The 25,816-nt window shown below is 40.1% G+C and overlaps 1 protein-coding gene and 1 long non-coding RNA gene across 15 annotated transcripts in view; one reads left to right on the top strand and one right to left on the bottom strand.

Moving 5' to 3' along the window:
• Window positions 1-22,030, bottom strand: part of PHF14 (PHD finger protein 14) — a 132,323-nt gene extending 110,293 nt beyond the window's left edge. For 12 of the 14 annotated variants that reach the window (XR_008327116.1, XR_008327114.1, XR_008327115.1 and 9 more), the window contains exons 1-5: window positions 21,804-21,978; window positions 21,297-21,407; window positions 13,821-14,500; window positions 5,757-5,901; window positions 1,627-1,786 (exon numbers count right to left, since the gene is read on the bottom strand). Coding sequence is in view for 10 of the 14 variants with exons in the window: in XM_053359525.1 (XP_053215500.1) it covers window positions 1,627-1,786; window positions 5,757-5,901; window positions 13,821-14,500; window positions 21,297-21,407; window position 21,804 (1,097 nt within the window). In the remaining 4 variants the exon portion in view is untranslated. Of the gene's footprint in view, window positions 1-1,626; window positions 1,787-5,756; window positions 5,902-13,820; window positions 14,501-21,296; window positions 21,408-21,803 lie in introns of all 14 variants that reach the window. The other 2 variants (XM_053359526.1, XM_053359530.1) reach the window with 2 other exon arrangements.
• Window positions 22,031-23,588: 1,558 nt separating this feature from the next.
• Window positions 23,589-25,324, top strand: LOC128398447 (uncharacterized). Its single transcript, XR_008327118.1, has 2 exons — window positions 23,589-23,669; window positions 25,165-25,324. It is a non-coding gene; the product is annotated as an uncharacterized LOC128398447 (long non-coding RNA).
• The last annotated feature ends 492 nt before the right edge of the window (window positions 25,325-25,816 follow it).

Below are 25,816 nucleotides of genomic sequence, written 5' to 3'. Positions count from 1 at the left end.
CTATGGCTGTTGAGCATGTGCAGTCCTGGAAGTTTACCATATTTGTTTTTAACTTCCACAGTGTCTTTAAGTATCTGATTTTAACCTATTTATTTTGGTAAACCTCAGTGCGCTACCAAGAGGCCAATATATTCCTCTTGCTTCGCTTTATATTGGTACACACCACCCTGAGTTCACTGTTAAGGGAGAGCAGGGACAATGATTATGAAGGGGGGAAATCCTGTTTTTGAGAGTTGTTGCTACAAGAGCTGTTGCTACAAGGCACTTCTACACAGCTGGATAAAAGCACTAAGTTTTTGAAAGTCTAGCTTCATTATAATCTGGGTTCAATTTATTTATTTGTTTATTAATGTATAGTCTGCCAATATGGCTTCAACAAGTCCTCAGGGCAGCTTACAAAATAGGTTGTTTTCTTACACTTGACAATTGAACAAGACATAAATGCCAAGATTTTTAAGCTTGGAGTGCAATTCTTTTAAATGCAAACACTCAAATTACAGCCTACTGTGTGTGGTTTCAAATGCCAACATCCATTTCAATAGAAAGTGTTTAGCATAGAGCCAAATTCAAAATGACAAATACAAACCCGTGAATACAAGAAATTTATGAATGGTTTAAAATTGCTGGGACTTCTGATTCAATATATTCAGGATATTCTAAGCACAAAAGGGCAAATGGAACCATGCTCAGTTTGACTGTGTGGAATGTCCTGCTGAGTTTCAGAGGTATTGTGTTAATAACAGGAGCAATGAAATCGATTAAGCTTGAAAGCACCAGGTCATGTTTGGCAAGCTTGTTAATGCCTCACCAAGAAATATATTCCAGTTTCCTAAACAGCTCGATGGCAGTCTAAAAATTCCTTAACAGTTATGGGATGACAGACTGCAAAGTTTTGATATGGGGCATATTTCCACACAAGCATTTTGAAACAAGCAACTTTCCAGCATAAAACTTCCCAGTTATGGAACTACCTCCTATTAACATCTATCTGTCCCCCACATTATTTTAATTCAGGCAACACCTTAAGACCTTTTTTTCCTGGCAAGCCTTTGGAACGTAAGCGGAGTGGCTTCATACATATAATTTAATGCTGACTTTTATGTTGAATCACATATTATATTTTGTATTGATTTTGATTTAATTATGAGTTTTTGTTGTTAGCTGCAGTGGGCTCCCATGAGAGGAAGAGTATGTATACTAATTGAAATAATAAAGGGGGGGGGGGAATACCTGAGTAGACAGAAACCTATGAGAAGACTACCCAGTGTCACAAAGTGAAAATTTTATAATCCCTTAAACTGTGTGTTTTAGAACACAGTACACAGTTCTGACCAAACATTTAAGTTGTTTGTTTAGTCCTCCTCCTGAGTAGTTCGTAAACCTTTAAGGTGCAGCAGAACCTGTGAATTTATTCACAGAATTATCCTAGTAAACCTCTATTGCAGAAGCAACAGCAATGCTATGTTTCTCCGATAGGAATCTGGCTATAGTCTAATCTACCATTGGAAAGAAGGAAGTTATGCCTGACTTTCCAGAATGGGCTTGGTGAAGAAAACACATGACTGGAATAAATTGAAGGATAACTTTCAGGAACCTATCCCTCTGATGACAGCTCCCTTAACTAACCTGCCAGCATCCGTCTCCTTGAAGATTCCATCTTGGTTGGGGCAGAGTTCACAGCTCGGAGAAACACCACATTTGCAGGCATCACAGAACCATGGTTCAGTGGAGTTTTCTGAAGCGGAGCTCATAATAGAATCACTTTCGCCATCAACACCATAACAACCTAGGAAGATAGAAAATACAAATGAATGAATTAAATCAAAGAAATGTTATATCAAGGGATGTAATTAAGAATTAATATAAGACGTGGAAAGCAAGGGCACATAGAGCTATACAGTAGGTAAGGCAGAACTGACAGAGCTCTTTGAAGTAGGTGGCCAAATAGACATGTGTGTGTTCACGGTCTCAATTACAGGGTTTTTGGAAGCAACACCTGATCTTCACTTTCTCCAGCCACAAGAGCTCTATTACACTACCGTGAGCTTTCTGGAAAACTGCTGACTCTATGCAGCTTTATTTATAAGGAGAGAATAAGGGAGATAACTATTCTGGATGAAGTAGCTACTCAAAAAAACCAAAAGCATCTGCCTTCTAATTAGTAAGCAGTAAGTAGAAAACACCCATGCATTTTGATTTGTCTCTCTGTAACTGTGCAGATTGTTCCCACGGCAAATGAAAGCTACATTTATTTATTTTTTACAATTTTGCAGGTACTACCAAATGGCTAATTAGGTCACATTTTGCAAGGTTGTTTGATTGATTTTGGAGCATTACATATACTCTCTGACAGGAAGTCATATTCTGTTAATTTGTACAATTGACTGTGCTTTACTGGAGGAGGATTTGGGATTAATTTAAAAGACATCAGAAAATACTGCAGTATTTTAAAGCAATGATTATTCTCTGCTTTAACAACTTATTATATGGGTGATTTGGGACGTGGGTGGCGCTGTGGGCTAAACCACTGTGCCTCTTGGGTTTGCCGATCCAAAGGTTGGCGGTTTGAATCCACGCAGCGGGGTGCAAGCAGATAACTGGTACAGCCACGGAGGGAAGGTGAACAGCATTTCTGTGCGTTCTGGCACTCATCATCACACCAGAAGCAGTTTAGTCGTGCTGACCACATGATCTGGAAGGCTGTCTGTGGACAAACGCCAGATCCCTTGCCCTGAGGTGAGATGAGCGCCGCACCCCATAGTTGCCTTTGACTGGATGTAATTGCCCAGGGGTCCTTTACCTTACCTTTAACCATATGGGTGATTTCTAGATAACATATTGAACACCTCCTGCAAACAATTAGATTTACTTCAGGTGAATAGAAAACTCAAAGAAAGAGTGAGATTGATTGATTGCAAAGAGATCTGAAAGCTCAACTATGGAGAAATAGTTGCACTGTGCACCTATTTTATTATAAAATCACCAGTTCATGTAACTCTTAAGAACATGAATTCTTCACTCTGTACAATGCCAATATTGGAGTAAACAAAGGGATATAAAAATATTTTAGGAAAACTGCAGTACGTCTTTAATTTATAGCACCAATGCAAGGACAATTGTCAGAAAGTGAATTACCCACAACCACATTGCCTGCAATGATATGTACCAGACAGTTTTCTTTAGACATGCTGCAATCAGTACATCAGGAGAACTGACACCCCAGCTGGGGGTGCTGTGCTATTACAAACCAGTAAGGAGATTTTAGCACAAAAGCAGTTATCTAAAGTGACAGGCCAGAGCTTAAGATTTTATTTTTAAATTTATCCACAGAAGGGCAAATCTATCCAAGGAACACTTTATAAAATATACTTTTTTTTCAATTAAAACAAGTAACATCTTCCTGAAGCACTGATAGAAATTTGTCACCCAGATCTTAAAAGGAAAAAAAAATGTTCCAGACATGTATCTAGCAAAATCTCTGTTATTATGAGGGACCGTAAAGTGCAGAAAGGTATGGCCTTTGAATATCAGGAGCAGGTGGCAGATTTTACCACCCACACCAAGTGTATTTCAACATCCAACATTTTTCTTTTCCACCAAGAGTGAACATTCATTTAGATTGGAAAAACTGTGTCAGCCTCAGGGGTCAGTACCATCAGGCATCTATTGAGGGCTCTCAGAAGGGGCTCCTGCCAGTCCAGAAAGGTTGGTTTCAGATTCCTGAACCTGGCACACCACTCAGTCTTGAATTAAGAAAATATGGTGACCTCCTGATGCTGGAAATCATTGTTTTAAACCAACAAAACAATCACTGCCCATTGTGATTGAAAGTATTTTCTAGAAAGGAAAGTCTAGACTGAGCTCAAAACATAACAGGCTGCCTCCAACCCAGGCAGCAGAGAACTAAGTGAAAGCACCAGTTCTCAGCTATCTGGAGCTTAAGAGGTAAGCTAAATGGAAGCACATAGCTTGCTGCTTGTTTCTCTACAGTGTGGGATCTAAGGAGTTGGATTCAGGCTCCATTGTCAAGGCCAATTTGACCCCAATCCATATTATCCTTTAAGCTGCAACAGACACTGTCAGACATCTAGACTTTGTCCAAAAACCCTGATTATGAAGTTTCACCATGTGAAAAGATACATGTTAAGACTGTATCTTGGGCTGTGAGTTAAAATGAGCAATCTGCATGTACTATCACTGAGTTGATTTATATTTACACCCATCTGCTTATCTTCTTGAGTTGCTCATCTGTATTTTGTGATACACCAAAGAAAGCAGCTTCTTTGCGCATTATCCAGGGGAGAGACAGCCAAATTATTTATTAATTTAAAACATTTATACACTCTTTCTACCCCAACCCCAAAATGTTAAAGGCAGCTACACTTTAAACCAACACAAAAAACAGTAACACAAGTACAAAAGAGAACAGCAATGCCGAACCCATTAAAACACGCAAATATTACACAGAGCCCTCCAAGTAAAATTTATCTGTGTTGAAAATGTAATGATGAAATATATACAGTAAAACCAAAATACCTCCAAGGAGACACTAACAGTGCAATCCGGTGCATGTTTACTCAGATGTAAGCCCTAATATGCTCAACAGAGATTACTTCTGAGTAAATAAAGAATTTCACACTGTGACAGAAAATTAAAACAGCAATGTTGGGTTTCCTAGTTGGAAGTTCGAGAGCCAGAGTGTGACCACAGAGAAAGCCGTATCTGTGGTCCCAACCAAACATGCCTTTGTGATTTAATAAGAGTCTATACAGTGGTGCCTCGCAAGACGAAAATAATCCGTTCCGCGAGTCTCTTCGTCTAGCGGTTTCTTCGTCTTGTGAAGCAACCCTATTAGCGGCTTAGCGCTATTAGCGGTTTAGCGGCTATTAAAGGCTTAGCGGCTAAAAGGCTATTAGCGGCTTAGAAAAAGGGGGGGGGCAAAAAAAATTTGCAAGACTCGCAAGACGTTTTCGTCTTGCGAAGCAAGCCCATAGGGAAATTCGTCTTGCGAAGCGCATCGAAAAACGGAAAACCCTTTCGTCTAGCGGGTTTTTCGTCTTGCGAGGAATTCGTCTTGCGGGGCACCACTGTACTTCTGATTTGAGGCAAACTGTTAAGGCTGGGAATGATAAGCAATTGAACCTTAACTTCACATGGATGCAGTATGAATCACTATGCAAAGTATTTGGGAGAGGATCTAACCTCTAACAGTGTGTTTATTTTAAGATATTTTTATGTTCCCTTTTAACTAGTCTGAATGATAATATACTACAACAAATCAGTCACACTCAATTGTAAACTGTATACATTAGCATGCCTTCTATCAGCATTTACTTCTTAAATGGATGGCACTATATTAAGAGGAGCAACTGCCTTTGTGAATTTAAAAGATTCACTGGGCAAATCCTTTGTTTCTATTCAAAAGATCAGGGCTAGATCTTATTGGCAAAACCATTTAATATAGGAAGCTTTTATATACTGGAACTGAAGGGCATAAGGATTATAGCTTTAATTTGTTTTCCACTAAGGAAAAATACAAATTAACAGTTGAGTTTTCATAAACATGAAGCAGGTTTGGCTGCATGCAAATTCATGGTTGCAGATTTAATCTCCCATATCTGAAAGTCAAGGAATACCAAACAGTTGTAGAAAGTATTGTATCCATTGCCGCTGCGTGAAAACAAATTCACCTCAATTTGCTAAGAGAAAAACAAAGCTTTATTATTTGTTGCAAATTGAAGTCATGATAGAATTACCTTCATGCACTGTTATTCCACAATTGTCGCACTGGATTATTTCATCAGCATCTTCACTATTATCCCCAAGACAAACACAGCAAATCATAATATGGTCCATTTTCTGAGAGCTCCAATTCTGAGATTTCTCAAGAATCAGCGAGTCCTATCATTGGAAAGTAAAAATACACTTGTTATATTAGAAGAGGCATTACCATGATTTACCATTGTTTTGAGCCTGCAACCTATGTTAGAACTGTAAGTGTATTACTGAACATGATTCCTTAAGCCCTTTACTTCTTATCTATTGGTATTTTTATGTTATACTATATGTTATACTATATGTGTCCATCACACATCACATCTACAATGGCCCTAAGCACTCTCACAAAGGCCTGGCATTCTTAGCCTTGTTGTTTCACCTCGTGTTCTTTTCCTTATACTTCGCAATCTCTTACTTCTAATTGCTGGTTTTAAGCCTACAAATCATACAAGCCATATACGAGTGGTGGGGAAACTTTTGACCTCTAGATGTTGTTGAACTCCAGCTTTTATCAGATCAAGGAACACAGTCAACAGTCAGAGATGTTGGAACTTGTAGTCCAACAACTTCTACGGCACCAGAGATTCCCCGGACCTGCCAAATACCTTACACAACACTACCAAACTAAGGTGCAACAAATGACTCCAATCTCCTTCCTTTGCAATCATGCAGTAAGTTATTCATATAGGTCAGCCAGGGTAGATAAAAATAAATTATTTTTCAAAAAAATCAGATTATTTTGATTTAAATTGGATTTTTAAAATAAAATGCTTTTGGAGGGGAAAAAATCTTTCTAAAGATAGTTTTCTATTTAAGATACATTATAGTCCAAAGGCTAGCATTCATCAGGAAATAAGGATTTGTTTTAAGTTTTTCATGTGTGCTGAAACTCAGTCTAATTTGGGAGTTTTTTTAAAAAAAGTTTAACCACATCAGTTAACAAACATGGATACATATGCTATAATGTTATTGTTTTAGTTAGTTTAAAATGTTATTAAGGAAATGATTATTTTTCTCCTTCAAATAAAGTGCAGCAGAAAAGCTGTCCAAATATAAACAGTTAACTTATTAAACCTCACAATAATTTCATAATTATCTGTCTATGTTTTTCTAATAGTATAACCAAATCAGTAGTTTTTGATGTAACTGTAAAAACTACTCTGAAAATTTATTATTCCCAAAATGAAACCTTCCTCTGGTTGTAAATATTAAGATTATACCAGCAGGAATGTCTTTCTGTAAAATATAAATAAAAATGATTTAAATCAAGTCTTACTGACTAGTGATTTCAATCATGGTTTAAATCATGATTTAAATTGGTTTGATTTAAATTAAATCCACCCTGAGGTCAGCCCAAACCAACTCATGGAACTGCTATGATGTCAAAATACCACTGTGAGCTCCTTGAGAGAATAGAGGATGCAAACATAACAAACAATGCATTAATATCCCACAAACTTACAAAATATTAAGTACTGAAACACACAAAAGTTGAAGCTACAATGCTGAAGGGCTAGGCTTGGCTTTCAATAAACAAGCATATTTGTTATAGAGGAAGAACCAAAAATTGCTTCTGAATAAAGACAAAGCCAGGATTGTCTTGTACACATCTTATTTTCCCCAAGCAGCAGCCTCATGTCTCGTGGCAAGGTACTTTTGAAGCTGAGGGAAATTTCAAATCCAGACTGCGATACTATTACAACAGGTGCAAGTAAGAAATTCCACTGGCCATGAAGAAGTCATTGCCTAAAGTAGTTCTATGGATCCCAGCCTATGTTATATGATGCATGAATTTAATTCAGGGTTTCCTGATTTGGGACTATAATGTTCCTGTGCCTTTCTCAAGTTTGGCTCCTTAAAGAAACCATTTAGGTTTCCCTAGGTTTCAGCCACTGCTGCATTATTATTACCAATGCTACTACTGTATACTCCTTCCCAAGAATATCACTGCCATTAGAGTGTATACACAATAAGGAACAACATGGTGGGGGGGAATCTCCCATTCTTCGAGCTGCAAGAACATGTAATAATTCCAGCTGTAACATTTACAATTTATGGTTTTTAGAGCAACTCCCCAAACTCTATATACATCTGCACAAAGGCAAGAACACCCAGGTAGGTGGCTACAAATCCCAATGCGTAGTAAAACATTCGCCATTACAACTAAATCATCACTTGATCAATTAATTGGATAGTTTGTAGGCTAAAAAACATTTTGGTTGACTAAAACGTTGTCTCAATCAGGCACATTTTGGTTTTTTAACTGCTTTTAAAACATTTAATTTTATTGTTTATTGTTGAGAGCCAGTGTGGTGTAGTGGTTAAGAGCAGTAGTCTCGTAATCTGGGGAACCGGGTTCGCGTCTCTGCTCCTCCACATGCAGCTGCTGGGTGACCTTGGGCCAGTCACACTTCTTTGAAGTCTCTCAGCCCCACTCACCTCACAGAGTGTTTGTTGTGGGGGAGGAAGGGAAAGGAGAATGTTAGCCGCTTTGAGACTCCTTAAAGGGAGTGAAAGGCGGGATATCAAATCCAAACTCTTCTTTCATGTCCTAACTTTTTGCCATCATCACCTTTCTTCCATCATGGAGCTCAAAGGTGGTAGACCTGAGATTCCCAGCTGGCCTCCCATTCCAGGTACTGAAAAGATCCCAACCCACTTAGCTTCAATAAGGTGTCTCATGTGCCTTCTGAATAAGATATAAATTACTATGAAAGCACCATCTTAGCAGAGGCATTTCCTCCTAAGATAAAAAATATGCCCGTTCTAAGATTATGTTTGATGTGACAGATGTGTGCAGCATGCCTTTTTCCTTAAAAACAAGTGTTTTTCCTCTTACACACATATATGCATATTTAATCAATTAAAATTCATATGATTAATTGGCTAAGATTTTTTAAAACTGTGCAACAGCCCTAATTATGAAAAACAGACATTTAAATTACCACCCGAGTACTTTGGATTCTGCTTGAAACCAAGTAGAAATTCATCATCCAACTTCTGACACATTTAAATCTTCACAACTTTAGTGAAATACTATGGAACTTTTCATAATGGCAGGTGCTGAAATACTACAAAGTATATTTTATATGAAGATACAGCCATTGATCCTTAGTCCCATGGAACTCATTGGGACAGTTTAGTCATGGCTATGCTATAGATTCAGATATTCAACAGAAAATGATTCCACAGGGAATGGCCAAATGTATTATGTATTATTATTTCTAGATTGCTCTTCACTTGAGGACCACGGGATGGAATATAATACAATATAAACCAAACAGAACTACGAAACTCAAGGTAGTTGTACATGGGTTTCCCAGCTGGCCTTCCATTTAGGCACTAATCTGATCCAGACCAGCTTACCTTCAGTAAGATGGATACATAGTGTGTGCCTCTGGCTAGGCCTGTGACTACCTAACTACAGGAGACATGTGTGGCCAAGGACCATACTAAAATAAATCCCTAGTCTCAACAGTTTAATTGCTTTAACCTAAATAAGTTTTCATTCAACTTTCAATAATTTAAAAACTCTTAAAGTGTAGTTTGTGAAATATGGATTGGCTGAAGTATTCTGCTCTAGAGGGATAGATGATCTGTGATAGATGACAGACTTGAGAATTTGAAAGACTAGATTGCAATGCTGGCTCTACCCCACACAGGTCTCCACTAAGGACTGAACTTTAAAGATGCAGCACTGATTGCCATTAGCAGAACAGCACTTAGAACAGCACATCACACTTAGCAATGTGATTCAATGCAATTAATCTCCCTGGCCTTCGTTTTCCTCATTCCTTAAATAGAACACAGATGCGGTTTACAATCCGAAGCACTTATATGAAAGACCCTTCATGCCAGAGCTGTCTTCAAAGGTTTCATCATCACAAACGTAGATGATGATGGTTGCAGTTTCATTATTAGAACCAGTTTGTGAGGTCAGTGGCCATGGATGCTGCACTGAAAACTTCAAAGTCAACTTCGGATGCACGCATAATTCGCACCTGCATATATGCATGCAAATAGCTTCCTCGGACTGCAATCCAACTTGGGCACAAACTTTGAGAGATTCAACCTATTAATACCTGTAAAATGTATTGCGAGACTTGGCTGGGAAGATGTCCTAAAGGCAAAGAACCACGATAAAAATTTTGCTGATGCAAGATCAAAGGATTCAGTTGTAATAGAGTGAGCTTCCTTCACAGCACGCATGATGAGATTATAAAGCACAGTATCTATGCACTTTGCATGCCAGGATATTCAGCAATTAATGTATCTCTCTGCAGACCTGAATATACATTTGAAAGTAAGTCCCACTGACTCCAAGACTTCATCACTTCTGTGTACCTGTATGTACTATTTTCATAACTCTGTCCACTGTAGCTCAAGATCGCTATAGTATTTAGACCACTGGCCTCTGCTCCTGAAAGCTTGCATAGACATGGATATACCCTCGGGTAATGTAAACTTCGGGTTGTGAAAGCGGTAAACCCGGAAGCATTTTACCGGGTTTTGCCATGCGTGCATGCGCAGAAACGGTCCTCTGGTTGCGAGAACCTCGGTATACAGCCGGAACTCCGGAATGGATCCCGTCCGCAACCGGAGGTACCACTGTACTGGAAACACCACCATATCCACATTACCATCAGGTACTAAAAGTTTGATGCTGTACTAAAATACACAGGAACATAAGTGCTGTCCTGCTGGTTTAGACCAAAGGCCATCTGGTTCAGCATAATGTTTCCACAGTGGCCAACCTGATGCCTATGTGAAGCCCTCATGCAGGACAATAGCACAATAGCACTCTCCCATTCACATTTTTCAGTATTCAGGGACATGGTGCCTCTGATCCTGGATAGTATTGGTCTAATCCCCCTTTCAAAGTCATCAGCCATCAGTATACTTGGTGACAGTGAATTTCATAGCTTTTTTGCATCTCCCACCCCCACCCCCGTTAGTTTTGCTGAATGACCCTAGTTTCTAGTATTATGAGAGAAAGTGAAAAACTTACCTCTATCCACTTTCTTCACCATGCATAATTTTATATACTTCTATCATCTGGCACACTCCCACCCCAGCCTTTTTCCTAAACTAATCCCTCCCTGCAACACTACACTCCATCATTTTGACCATTTTGGTTGCTCTCTTTGACCATTTCTCTGCACTTTTTTAGACAGCAAGCCAAAGTACATTTTTACTAGCAAATTAGCACCATTAAACAGAGCAGGACTTAATTTAAAGTAAACATGCAGATGACTGTGCTGTTCATAGGCTCAGTCCTAAAAAATAATTTACTACTACGTACAGACTATTACTTTGCTAGGTAATTTTTGAAGCTAGACTCAATGGTCTCACAAAGAGGTGGGCTTTAGAGAAGAGTTGGGGAACCTAAGACCCTCCATATGTTGTTGTTGTTCTTGTTCTTGTTGTTGTTAGATTTATATTCTGCCCTTCCTCTCAAAGGAGCTAGGGTGGCAGGAAACAACTAAAAATATTCTAAAAAACAAACAGTTGAAAACATTCTCAATCAGTGATCATGGGATTGCCAGAAACAATGCTTTTCAGCCATTAAATAGCTGGGTAAACTCCCATCCGCCCAACTCCCATAATCCAACATGGTGAATAGTTAGAAATGATGGAATTTGTAGTCTAACATCTGGAGATTCATAGGTTCCCCACCCTGTTTCAGATGGGCATGTGTATTACCTTATTTATTTTTTTAAAAATACTCCACTTTTCACCACATCTGGGTCTCAAAGCGACTTACAAAAATTAAAACAAACAATAATTTAAAACATAGATTAAAATATCATAGAATAAAACATTAGAATAGCATTTATGGTGCAATGTTCTCCTGAAATAAAACCATTTTTAACATGGTGTTTGAAACTTAGCAGGGATGGTACCTGCCTGATGCCGACTGGACATTCCATAGAGTTGGACCACTAAACTGAAGGCATGACTCATCACTAACGTAAGCCATGCCTCTGGTGCATGAGGGACCACTAATAGCGTTCCCCCAGATTATCTCAGTTACTATTCCCTGCTTGATCTGCTGCTGCTACATTCCTAATATACTAGAGCAAAGAACTCAAAACAAAAATAGAGATATAAAAAAAATACCCTGAGCACAATTTCTCATTTAAAACTCCCTTAAACCATGATGCCATCATTACTTAGAAGAATTAAATGGAGTTTGCTTCTGCTGCCCTGATGCTATACACACTTGCCTGAGAATAAGAACCATTTTGTTGGTGAAAGACAGGCTATATTTTTAATGTAAAAATAATAAAATGAGCAACTATTACTGTATTTTTTGCACCATAACACTCACTTTTTTCCTCCTAGAAAGTAAGGGGAAATGTCTGTGCGTGTTATGGAGGGAATGCCTACGGATGGCGGGGGGATCTGCTGCAGTCGTGAGCAGAGGATCCATGGTTCCCCTTCCTTCCCTCCTCTGTGGCTCGTTTGAAACAGCAAAGCGGGAGAAGAGCTGCTGAGTGGGGAGGAGAGAGGGACAGAGAGCCTGCTTCTTTAAAGGAGCAAAGTGGGAGAGGAGAGGAGCCTTCTCCCTTTATACACCTCTTCTTCATTATTAGCAGCATACTTCTCCACACACCCCACGTGTGCTCCTTGTCCCTTGAGTGCTTTTCCTCCCCTCCCCACTTAAAACGTGGTTACAAAGCACGGATCCACATGGATCCTCAGGATTTTTGCACTGGGGCACCCTAAATTCACCATCAGATCACATAGCATGTCCATGGCTACATCTTGCCCCCCAAAAATCACGCACCCACTGTTGCCTGGGGCCGCAGTGGTGCAAAAACGTGGTTACAAAGCATGGATCCACATGGATCCTCAGGATTTTTGCATTGGGCTACTCCAAACTCACTGTCAGATCACATGTCTGTGGCCACAGCATGAACCACAAAAATCATACATCCACTGTTTCATTTAGAATATTTTTTTTCTTGTTTTCCTCCTCTAAAAACTACATGCGTGTTATGGTCGGGTGTGTGTTATAGAGCGAAAAATATGGTAAGTATGAACATAGGTTAGGAAAGTTGACTGGTCCAATGGTATGACAGATAACCATGTGGTACTGGACTGATATTATGTGTTGCTGAAAGAAAGCCCCTGTACATACTCAGAGGCACTCATATTAAAGAGTTATTCTCTTCAAGCATGTCAGTAACCAAAAGATAAAAGCTTGTACTTAAACATTTATAGCTAACTAACATAGTGCAAGTCTGAACAATAATATTTTTTTAAGAATGCCAATAAATCAAAATACCCACTCCACAAACACCTTAATCTATTCCTATGTCCGAGTAAAGTGGGATACATAGACTTCATTCCAGCCAAAAATCAAAGAACATCTCTATAATGCCTTTATAGTGCAATCCTACGCATGTAGGTTCTTTCAGAAGCAATTCCTGTGTTCAAAGGAGATTACTCCTGAGTATGTGTATAGAACTGCAACCGGTGTTTCCAGTGCTACTTACTTCTGTACAGACCTGCATGGGATTGCACTTAAGCCCCTCTTACTTTTACCTGTGTTCATTCACAGCTTTTAAGAGTACATACCAGAACACATCATTTCAATATGCATAAGAAAACCCTAACTAAACCTGAAGGCACTGTCTCCAGCAATAGTCACAGGCTTAGCCTACAAAATCATACTCCCTTAATCTTTAATTAACATTGGTATGCATTATTTACTGCAATACATCCCAAATGTGTGTGCAGTGTGGTGCAGACTCTTACCTAACATTAATTTATTGTAAGAGTTTCTTTAATACGGCCTAAAATCCAAATTTCATTGAAGCCAATGGAAGATTCCCACTGGTCTTCAAAGGGTGTTGGATTCAGACATTAGGCTGATGCACATTTATCTTAATGAGCATTAAGGACAACTCTGCAGCTCATTAATGCAATCACTGTCTGGTAACATCACCTAGCTTTAGGGAGCAATTTCAAAACAATCACACTGCAGAGTATTTCCATTTTTCATCAGAGGTATCATAGAAAGTTGGCTGTTCTACCTCATTGCTCTTGCTTTGTGAAAGGGCCAGGCTATCATTTGTCAGCTCCTCCTCATCAGCACTATTTCTGCTAAGAGCTTTCGCTTTTTTCTTCTTGGATCCGCCATCACTAGCAGCACTGCTGTTATCCTCCTCCTCCTCCTCTTCCTCATTGCCTTCCTCTTCATTGTCATCCTCCTCACTCCCGCTCCCATCATCTTCATCATCCTCGTTATCTGCATCACTTCCCTCTTTACGTAGCGTGTTTTTCCCCTTCCTCTTCCCAGCAGTTGGACGCCAGTCATTGTCATCTTCACTGTCATAGTCATCTATGTCATTCAGCTCCTCCATGGAAACAAAATCTAGCAGAGGGCGGTTTCTTCGCAAATTCCATTTTTTGGGTTCGTTTGTCTGCTCATCAATGCCAGCATCCGCTTCTGAGGGTTTCTCTTTCTCTTTTTTCTTTCTAGGCTTCTCTTCTCCATCCTCCACCTCCTCCTCCTCCTCCTCCTTCTCAGTTTTAATCACCTCTTTCTGCGTTATGGGCAGCTCTTCTCCACCTGAGCTTTTAGGTTGTTCTTCCTCTACTTTTTCTTCTTCTGCCAGCTCTTCCTCCAAGATATGTTCTTCTGAATCACTACAGGAGCCTTCGCCGCTATCCTTTGATCCATCTTCACTGCCATGTCCACTGCCTTCAGAATCTGTTGAGCATATGAAAATTTAAAAAAAGAGTTCCAAAGCAAAATGAACCAAAAAAGAAGTTTGTTTGTTTTTTAAAAAAGGCTTGAGGCAACCAACTTAACTTAAATATTCTTCCCTTAATAGCCTATTCTTCATCTGGCTCAATTTTTTCTCTCCAATTGAATTAGCTTTTTTAGTATTGCAAACCTACTGATGAAGAATGATTTGTATTCTGTAGAACAGCAAGAAGCTCTGTCTCTATTACCCTGCATAATATGAATAGGAAGGAAAGCTTTTTTAGATATTCAGCCCAGCACCCAAACTGCTCCATGAAAGCATGCTACACTAAACTGAGTAGCTGATTTAAAGAAAGTGAGTACACAGTTTCACACAGAATTGTGCCCACAATGTAGTTATTTCACAATTTGTGGTTTTAAAAAAATGACTATTTTTTATAGCCTTGCATGACTAAAATTCAGTGTCTGCACCAAGGGATTTGAAATGTTTTCCAGTTCTAGCACTGGGGCATCAAAATGTTGTTGGGGGTGCTTGATTTTGAAATGTAGAATGGTTTTGTTTTTGTTTTTTTGTTTTTGTTTTTTTGGTTAAACATCATAATTCAGTACAATACTAAATACTAGCTGTCATTTTATAATACTCTTTGATTATAACAATACAGTTATGTGATAATAACATAATAATTAAAGGAAACCTAAAGTTAAAAGAAACTACCAGCACTTCACAAATATGAAATCATATCAATGAAAACTATTACTCGCCTGCAACCTTAACCCTGCAACTTTTGATACCTGGTGCAAGTAGAATACTTTTATGATCAGTCAATACTTTACCTTTGTGGGGGGGGAAACACTACAGGTATTTATAACTCCAAATCTACCAGTATATGAAAAATTATTCTATAGAGAGTACTGATATAATTATTCATTGCTCACCATTTTAGTTTGCATGCCATCCTACTCACAAATAAGAATCTATTGTGTCCCCATGAAATGCAAGCCTATCATCATAGGCAGCTACACATCAATGCAAAAAGCACCGGTTCCTCTTAACTCAATTAAGACTTTTGGAAATACTAAAATGGTCCAATCAAGATTTTCTTCTAAAACAATCAAGATTGTTTTAGCCAACAGCAGAAATATGACATTAGTGTGTTTAAGTGTAAAACTCATAGTAAAGCACACATTCAACTATATTTCATAAATAACAATGCCTTGGGGGCCCTTTTGGAACAAAAGCCAGAATAAAAATAAACATTGAAATAACTACTTTTAACAATCTTGCTGTGCCCTATTTGCCCAAGTTTGCTCAGAATCACCAGGAGCATATGCAAATCATCTTTGACAATTACCAGCAGCATACATGAATAGATTTAGTTTCAGCACTTCTTTGGTTAGGTCAGCTGCAGGTGTTTAGAACTTTTCCCATGTGGCAGAACCTAATCACAGTAATCTTCATTTGTGTGAAGAACCTAACATGTGACCTGATACCTCCAAAAATAGAGCTGCAGGTTCATAGAAGCAAATTTTGTGACCGTAGTAGTTGAGAAGTCATGAGTATCACTTCCAGTGTCTGGGTCACATGCTAAGTTGTCCATTTGAATATATCCTGCAGGAATGGGAAAAGTTCTCGCATCACTTTGGAGCAGACAGAAGCAGCATGGTAATATTGCACTGTTTCTGCATGGCCCAAAGCTCAGCACAATATGAAGATCCCTCACCCCCCACCCCCCGCGCGTCTTGCCCAGACACATAACTCAATGTTGATAAAAAAATATCTAGCTAGTAAGACAACTACCATTTATGCAGTCAATTCAATCTGACCAAACACCACCTGTTCAAGCAGCCACAGTATTGTGTAATTTATCTTATTACTGTATTAACAAGTAGAAAGAGACATTTTGTTTAACCAAAAATGTCAACACAAAAATAAAGTGTGATGGTAAAAAGTGTCTTGAATATTTCAATGACAAAAAATACAGAAATATATTTCATTCATATAATAATGAATATATAACTTGACAAACAAGTCATCTATTACATCTTGGCTTTACTTGCTTATTGACACTGACAAATATTTTATTGCTTAAATAAATGTCTGTACATATTTGTGCTATTAAAACATTTTAGGGTTTTCATATGTTGCAGATATTGCTGCAAATTTATTATGCTTTTTGTGATACACAAATGACATGAGATGACTTTGTCTATTTATTTGTATCAATTATTATTCCTATGATCCTTGTTTATAAAACCCAATAAAAAGTAATTCAAGGTGGGGATTAGGTTTTTTTAACTGCAACTACTATATTTTCATGTAAACTGTGGGGAAGAAAAAACTAAACTGGGTATGCAAACTAAGCTGGATGATATGTACAAAACATTTCTAACCTGCCAAGCAACTGAGGATCAGAACCCATGATGTGAACTCTGTCAACAAATTTACCAACCTAATTTGCCTGTCACTAGGCAAGACTTACAAATAACAGATTTTAAACAAAGTTATCCTCTCTTCAAAATACTAAATGCTGTGCCTGTAGGAAGATGTGCACATGTAGAAGTGCACATATGAGAATGACTGGGTTAGAGACCAGCTGTCTGTACAGTATGTAGCAAAAATCCTTACAGATATCAGTTACCAGTAATTTTAGAATTTGTATACCCCTGGTTGTAGAAAGCCTATTTCAAGATACTGAAAAGAAAAAAAGAGGTTCATGGCCTATTTGTGCTATGCTAGCATTAAAAGCAAAGCAAAGCAAAAAGTAAAGCAAAACAAAACAAAACACTTCAGCTAGAGCAGCTGGCTTACTGCCCCCAGGAGACAGTGGGATTACTTAGGGGTCTTCATGGGGGGCTGGAGGTGTAAATGACTATGAGACTTTGAAAAGCAGGAATCACTGGATTAAGTTCATCAATTTTGTTGAAATAATTAAACTAAATAGTTTTAATTGCATTTTGAATAACAGTGGAGTTAACTATTATTGTTTTGAATTTTATTGTGCTACAGTATTATCTTCCTTAGTGGTACGTGCAAATCACTATTCTGAATGATGCCTTTTATAGGGAAGGTTATGGGGCACTGGAGATATGTTTATGAAACCAGGGTGCTAACCCTAAAGTTTGAGAACCACTGAGCTGGGAAAAGTGTGTTTTGTTTGAACTGAGCTCAGCAGACTAAACATTCTGACAGCAAGCCATGATATGAAGTCATGGTTTGTTGCTGGCTTACTATGGTTTGGCATATGTATGATTCTAACAATATTGCTTAACAACAGTTTGTTTGGTGAGTGTCTTGGATGGTACATAGTCAAGAGCAGCAGGAAAACAAACCAAGCTTTGGAGGAACAAACCATGGCTGTGAGAAAGCCATAGATTGCTGAAAAAACATGGTTAAAACAAACCATGGCTTAGCACGGTAAGGGATAAATCAGAGTTACAATGAAAGATGGCAACAGGAGAGAACAAAAAGGGTTTGTAAAATCTTGGGCTTTTCATTTATCTCACTTACATCTTGGTTGTTATCTCTAATATTCAAAGGGCCATAATGTACAGTTTCCTCACAATAGTCATATGGAGATGACTTGAGGACAGTAAACAAAGAGTGATTCTGAAAGAGCCAGGAAATTGCAAAGTAAACCAGTTGCAAGTATTATTATTTATTGTGATCCAAATACTGTTATTTATTGTGATCAGTCTCATTTCAAGACTCCAGTAAAATACAAATCAAGGTTTGTGTCATCAATTATAAGCAAAATTGTCACAAAGCTGTAAGATTCAGCATTTTTCATTCAAAGTTTTGAAGAATTAAAATGTGACTGAACTTCAACATTCTTATGCAACAAAAGCTGCAAACTTTAACATCCATCATCTTTATACACTAACATGACAATTCAATTATTCTCAGACAACTATGGAGACAAAAAGCAATGCTATATTTCACTCACTTTATTTAAAATATTGCAAATAAAAATATATAAAAGAGGTACTCAAGGAACTGCATTTAACCAACACAGTATGCAAGCTTGCAAAGTTTAAGAGATAAGAGACATCAAACTTGAATTATTTCTACACATATTATATAAAGTATTGTATTACAGTCGTACCTTGGATCCCAAACTCCCTTGAACTCGGATGTTTTGGCTCCCAACGCCGCAAACACGGAAGTGATTGTTCTGGTTTGCAAAGGTTCTTTTGGAACTCGAACGTCCGATGGGGCTTCCGCTACTTCTGATTGGCTGCAGGAGCTTCCTGCAGCCAATCAGAAGCAGTGATTTGGTTTTCGAACATTTTGGAAGTCGAACAGACTCCCGGAACAGATTCCGTTCAACTTCCATGGTACGACTGTATATTATTAAATATTATATTATCTGCTTCAGAAAAGTAGATCAAATTGATAGCGACTTGCAAGACCACCTTCCATACTGAAATTCAAAATTCAAATACACATGTAAATGTGATAATATGGCATTTATATAATCATTTAGGCATGTGCACATCTTCAAAGAGGTTTTGCTTGATGCTCTGAAACAGTGAATGTAGATGTATACCTATCACAATGTGAATACTTAAAAACACTCCAGTGGGTGAGGAAGAAATAAGGACTGCATCTCCCATGGTATGAACTTTGAAGTGGTCCACCTCATCACCACAAACCTGCTTATAAATGCATATTCACATGGTTTTGAAGTGGTAGTGTGGCCGAAGCAGACTTCTCTTCATGAGACATTGCCCCAAGCGAACACCTGGTTGCATAGGCAAAGCTGGTAACCACATGGAGCTATTTAAGTAAGTGCTAATCTGACTGTTCACTTATAACCACCTCAGATCAATTGCTGCAATGGCTTTCAGAGCAAAGATGGTGAATGTCCAGCCTGCAGGCCAAAGTTGGCCTGCCATGGATCTCAATCTGGCCCATGAAGCCATTTTACCCATTTCACCCAAACCGCACCTGATGCCTTATGCAATGTCATGTGTGCAGTAAATACTGATGTGGCTTCAAAGGAACAACCAGGAGCTTACAGTGAGTTCCTGATTGCTTTTTTGCTGGAGCAAGGCATGCTAGCTCCACTCATCAGCCAATAGGTGGTGAGGTAATGCCTTTCTCTGAGAAAGCAATTAAGCACTGGAACCACTTGTAAAGCAATTAAGCTTTAAACAAGTCTTCTATTTGAACCACCAGAAGGGTTTTTTTAAAAAAAAATGTCCCTCCTCTATTGTAATTAGTTTGTGTACCTTTGTGTGTGTAGCAGAATGGGTAAAGCATGGGTGAAAAAGCAAAATCTGACATAGTACATGCATAGCCAAAGCTGCCCTTACTTTCAGTGCATAGTTCTGAGACAATGAAAGTGCCACCAAGACTGCATAAAGCTAAGCTAGTCTGCAAGACAGAAGGAATCCTCCTAGATATTCCGAAATGTACATGCTTCTGACATGCAAAAACTCTCCAATTGTTTAACTGGACTTTGTAATTATTCAACCAGAAGTTGATGTGTCACTCTTTGTGTCACATCCAACTCTTTGCTGAATTCAGAATGACCAAATATACAGCTCTAGGCCCCATCCCCATCATGGAAGAATCACTGTTTCTTATCCCCAGCAGTAGTCAGACATTGCACTGATCACAGGACTTCCTGAAGGTTAGCATATGGGTAGGTTTTGGGCAAGGAAAAACTAAAGATTTTGGGAATCATATAATTGGAAGACTAGAAGAGAGAGGGGAAAGTGGCTTGCAGGAATGTACTGTTGGAAAGCTGGCTGAAACGGATCTGGGTCAGAATCATCTTGGCTTACAGATACGGGGGGGGGGGAGGAACAGGGCAGCAAACTACTGTGTTCACAGCAGTGGTGGGGAATATGCAGATGTTGTTGGACTCCAATCCACATGGCTAATGATGAGATTATGGGAGTCCAAAAACATCTGGATAGCCAGTTTCACTACCCCAAATAAGGGAGCGGGGATCAAGGTAGAAAATGACACATGGGATACTGCAGTTATGTGGAGGAAAGACTACCTGAAAGAACATGCCAAAGAGCTCAAGATCTCAGCCTGTCCACCTTGCAGCAGGGAAGAGGGGAGGGGCCTAGATCTCTTTATTTATAAATCCCAAACCTCTCCCAACTTTCCAACCCTCAAGACTTTGCTCCCTCATGCTACACTGCTAGTCATTCACCCAGTAAAAAAAAAAGGCAAAGGACCCCTGGACGGTTAAGTCCAGTCAAAGGCAACTATGGGGTGTGGCGCTCATCTCGCTTTCAGGCCGAGGGAGCCAGCATTTGTCCACAGACAGCTTTCTGGGTCATGTGGCCAGCATGACTAAACCACTTCCGGCGCAACGGGATACCGTGAAAGAAACCAGAGTGCACAGAAATGCCGTTTACCTTCCCGCTGCAGTGGTACTTATTTATCTACTTGCACTGGCATGCTTTTCAAGCTGCTAGGTTGGCAGGAGCTGGGACAGAGCAACGGGAGCTAACCCCGTCACATGTATTAGAACTGCAGACCTTCCGATCGGCAAGCCCAAGAGGCTCGGTGGTTTAGACCACAGCGCCACCCTCATCAATTCACCCAGTATCCCCTCCGCGCTTGCTAAACTCAACTACATTAGAATTTTAACTTCTAAAGCAAAAAAAACACTTATGCTATATCTACATAACCGATGTTCTCATCCTTTCAGCAGATCAGAAGTCAAAAGGTAATGGTAGTTTACTTTTACGAGCAATTAAATAAAGCATAACTAGTGGAAGAACCCTACAACACAAAACTATGTCAAAACGGGAAAAGCAGAAAAAAGGCGTTTACCTGAAGCATCTCCAACCTTAAAGTCACTGTCATCTGAACTGTCATAATCTAAAACTTCCAGCAGGGAAGCTGCCAAGGGCTTCACCTGCCGCCTCTTCGAGCTGCGATCCACTGTGGGGAGAAAAAGAAAAGGAGAGAGGCATGCATGTTTCTTTTGTGACCAGCTGTTGGTGGGGGAGAAAAGAAAAGTAAGGAAAACCATGTGGGGCTTCAGAACTCTTGCACGATGCGGGTTTAAATTTGCAGAGAAAGCTGGGTCGTGGGAATGCAAAGCAGGGCTGGGTCGGGGGAGGCTCCCTTGAAGGCGGGATGGTCTATGCCCACCCCCAGAACAAATTGAAGCCACGGGAGGGTGGGGCGCCCCGCAGCAGCCCCTGGACGAAGCCCGCCGCCGGGCGCAGGGCGCCAGCGGCTGAAGGAAAAGCCCCGCTGCCGGCGGCCGCGGGTTCCCAGCGCAGGGAAGCGGGCAGGGAGGAAGCCCTCGCGGGCGCCGGCGCCTTGACTTACTCACTGGAGCCGAGCAGCCGCTCGCGGGCACATGAGGAGGCAGCCCTCAGCCCCGAGCCCGGCAGGCTCCCCTCTAGGCGGCAACCCCGCGCTGGAGAGGGAGAGGCTGCGCGGCGTCCCACAGGCCACCTCCGTAACCCAGACAATAGGCGAAGCCTCGCCCCGGATGCAGTTCCCCTCCTGCCGAAACCAAAAGCAGGAACCGACCCGCCGCAAAGGAGCAGAGAGCTTCCGCTGGGGGGGGGGCGGCCGCCGCGCATGTGCAGAAAGAGCCGCGCAGGCGCGTTGGAAGAAACGAAGGGCTTGCCCGCGCTATTGTTCCTGGCACAGGGACGTGGTTTTCCTATTCAGCGCGGCGGGAGCCGGAGGGGATCGCACGGCGATGGTTGGCGGGGTTATTGTGGCGGCGGCCCGGCCCTCTAGCTCTCCCTGCCCTCTTTCTCTAGTCTATCGCATTCCATGTTCAATCTTGCCTGTGAATCTTATAGAATGGACTCCGAGGATCATGCAGTCCTCTCTTTTTTAAAAAAGTGTATTTGCAGTTTTACTTTTTCAGGCGTAACGGGGACAATGCTATAAACGGCATATGGGTGTCATCACTTGGAAAGAGCACGAGTATTTTCTCATGTGACGTTTACATTTTGGAGGAACACACGATCCCCGGCTTACAATATTACATCCTTTGAAAAGGCATTGCTTCAGATTTGCACCCACGAGGTGGAGATTCTGTGCATCTGAATGAACTTCTGTTTCTTATCAATGGAAATGTAATACACACATTGCCCACGTGTCCCAGTGCTGGATTTACATATGGACTAATCAGGTTGCATCCCAGAGCCTTGTAATCTAGTGGATCCTTAGCTTCTTGCCATAAAAAAAAGCAGAGTTTACTATCTAAGCATAGAAAATTATAAACTGGGACTTGCTGATTTTAATGATATAATTGATAAGTTTGCATCCAAAAGAGCTTGAAACTGATATATGAGATTCCCATATGATTGTTTTGTGTGAATGTCTTCATTAATTCCATATTTTTGTAAACTTATTAAAGGTTATAAAATTATAAACAATATTTTTTATCAATTCTAAAATTTCAGCAACATTCTACTTTCAATGTTTCTCATAATCAGGTGTTATAAATTTAGTCCTCCCAAAGTCTCCTAGCACAGGGCCTCCTATGGCTTTAATCCAGACCTGCACACACCATGCATTTAAATCACACATAACCCCAAAGAATCCTGGGAACTGTAGTTTACTACTCAGAGCTAAAGCTCCCATCACTCTTGACAAACTAAAGTTCCCAGAATTCTCTGAGGGTTGTTTGATGTGCTTTAAATACTGTATATGGTGTGTGTGATCACTTGGAAGCAATTTGGCCTGTATATTTGTTTATTTCAACAGTTTATACATGTTTATCACTGTAGTATCTGATTGGTGTTCAATACAGTTACAAAAGATAGAACAGAGATAAACTTTGTTAAAATTTATCATAGAATCAGAAACATTGAAGATAAAAAGGTATTCACCAAGTACCAAGAGTTCAATTGATATATATTGCTGTTGTAAAAAAAAAAATGGGAGGGGGGGATGAAATAGATCTCACAAGCCTGGAACCTGCTCACCCTTGCAAGTAAAGGGGTACCTCGGTTTTCGAACGTATTGGAAGTCAAACATTTTGGTTTTCAAACGCCTAAAACCTGGAAGTAAATGCTTCCGTTTTCAAACGTGCCTCAGACGTTGAATGGCTTCCCCTGAGTTTCTTTTCAATTTTCTCTTTTGAAAATGCAGGCCACCCTTTGCGCCTCAGTTTTCAAACGTTTCGGAATTCGGGCGGTCTTCCGAAACGGATTGCATTCAAAAACTGAGGTACCACTGTATTTTACCATTTCAATAATATACAAAGCTAGTGTTCATTCAAAGCATTTTGTATAGGACATGTAAATAGATACTGCAGGGATAATTCCCCGCCCCCCCCAATTCCAAAGGCCACAGTGCCCTCTAATGACCTACATCCCAAGTGGTGAAAAAGTGGGTGTGGCCAGAAAGGAAGTTGGACTACTCCACAATCACCTGAAGATCCATATATATCAGAGTGTACAAACATGCACACACTGCACACTCACATGTGTGCATATATACATAGAGCCCCTTTACTGTTCCTCAGGATGACATGGAATGATTTAAATTGTTCAGCCTGGCACTGTGACCCAGTTTACCATTGGTGGCAGCACTGAAGAAAGCACTTCTCCTGCACTGTGCATCAAAATGTTCCAGAAGCAGGAAAGAGTTCTCCAGTCTTCTTTGGTCAGGAAACATAAGAATATACCAGAGCATTCCTTCCTGTTTCTGGAGAGCTCTGGTCCACAATGGCAGTGGGTAAAGCAGAGGTGATTTGTTCAGCATTGTGGTTGTAGTCTGTTGGGTGACTGGTGGTGGGACATGGAAAAAATATTTGATAGGCCAGATCATGCTTGTGGGGTGGAAGTTTATCACCCACATGTATGGTCCTCAACCTAAAACAAATCCATAATTCCACCCTAACACCTATGTCAAGGATGGAGAACCTGTGGTCCTCCAGATGTTGTTGAACAATAACTCATAGCATCCAATGTTGGCTGGGGCTGATGGAAATAGGAGTGTACTTAATCTTGATAGAACAGCACTCTGAGTGAGATCTGGGAAATAAAAATGGTGGTCACTAATAGCAGCACTGCTGCCCACCCACTCAAAGAATGGATGTAAAATACACAGCGAGACTTTAATGGCTTGTGAGCTGGTTACTTAAAGTGGGAGGAAAGGGATTTAGGCCCAGCCTTAGCTTAGATCTAGATCCACAATAAGCAAACCATGGTTTAAAGCGACTTGTGCACTTTCATCTTCCATCTGCTCAGCCTCACGAGCCTACCCCTATTCTCACAATGCAGCAACGCAGAGAAGCTCCGTTGTCCATGGTGTGGCAGCCTGTTGAAACACAACAATGACCAAAACGGTGTATAAACAGTTCTACACATTTAGTAGCATAAACTGTGGTTTGCTAACCAATGTCAAACCCTGCCCTGATACCCTGGGTAGGCAGTTCTTCACAAGCCATTGTTGGTAAACTGGCATAGGTAAGCACCAGTGCAGACTGGTGACTTGTTGAGACAATAAAGTTTTGTGAAAAACAAGAAGCCTTTTGCCATCAACTTCAAGGCTGGAAAAACAACAAGCCTCTCAAACAAGTAAATAGTCTGAGGGTGTTTTTTTCCTTTCCTGTCGACTTGATTCCACCCCCACCCCACTTTTGCTGCAAAACAAAATCTACTTCTCTTTTTTTACAAAGTAACACCTAAGTCCTTTATTAACCCCATTTTTCTTTCAGTGTGCTGGCGTCAGTGATGAGCCCATGCTCAAAGGGACTTTTTGATGTCTTTTGCTGCATGCCGGAAAACGAAGAATCAAAATATGCTGTATTTTCCTTATCACATAATTTTCACCTCAATCTAGGCTCTGCTGATCAAATAAAGGAAGATAAGAATTTCTTTCTCTGAAGTCTTATCACAGCTATATTACACACAATCATACAATGTGATTTTTACAGGCATATTGTATGTATGCTTCAAAGGAGGGAGACAGGCCTCAGTGCTCACATCAAAACATCTCATTATCCACCCCTCAGAAATGTACTAATGCGGCCTTCCACATTTAAATGGAAATGTCTTTAAGAACAAAGATATTATGCTAAGAAAAAGGAAATATTTCCCCACAGTAATTGGCAGAGCGCACAAAATTGAGAAGGTTCCTAAAGCTGCAATCCAAAATGAAGATTGTAACCCTGCCAATCCCTTTCAGACTTCTGCCTGCCCATGTCCCACCACAGGTTCATTATCAGCTAAACCATAAAGCTATCAGATCATACAAACGTGCCACCTGCTTTTGTACACATTATTAAATCTAGCCGTACGGCTGAATCGCTTTGGCACACCAAAGCTGTGGTCCTCACACACACATTTATTCATATGTAAATTCCTTTA

The sequence above is a fragment of the Podarcis raffonei genome, chromosome 12 (genome assembly GCF_027172205.1).
Source record: "Podarcis raffonei isolate rPodRaf1 chromosome 12, rPodRaf1.pri, whole genome shotgun sequence".
Lineage (NCBI taxonomy): Eukaryota > Metazoa > Chordata > Lepidosauria > Squamata > Lacertidae > Podarcis > Podarcis raffonei.
This window is presented reverse-complemented; position numbering and strand designations above follow the sequence as displayed.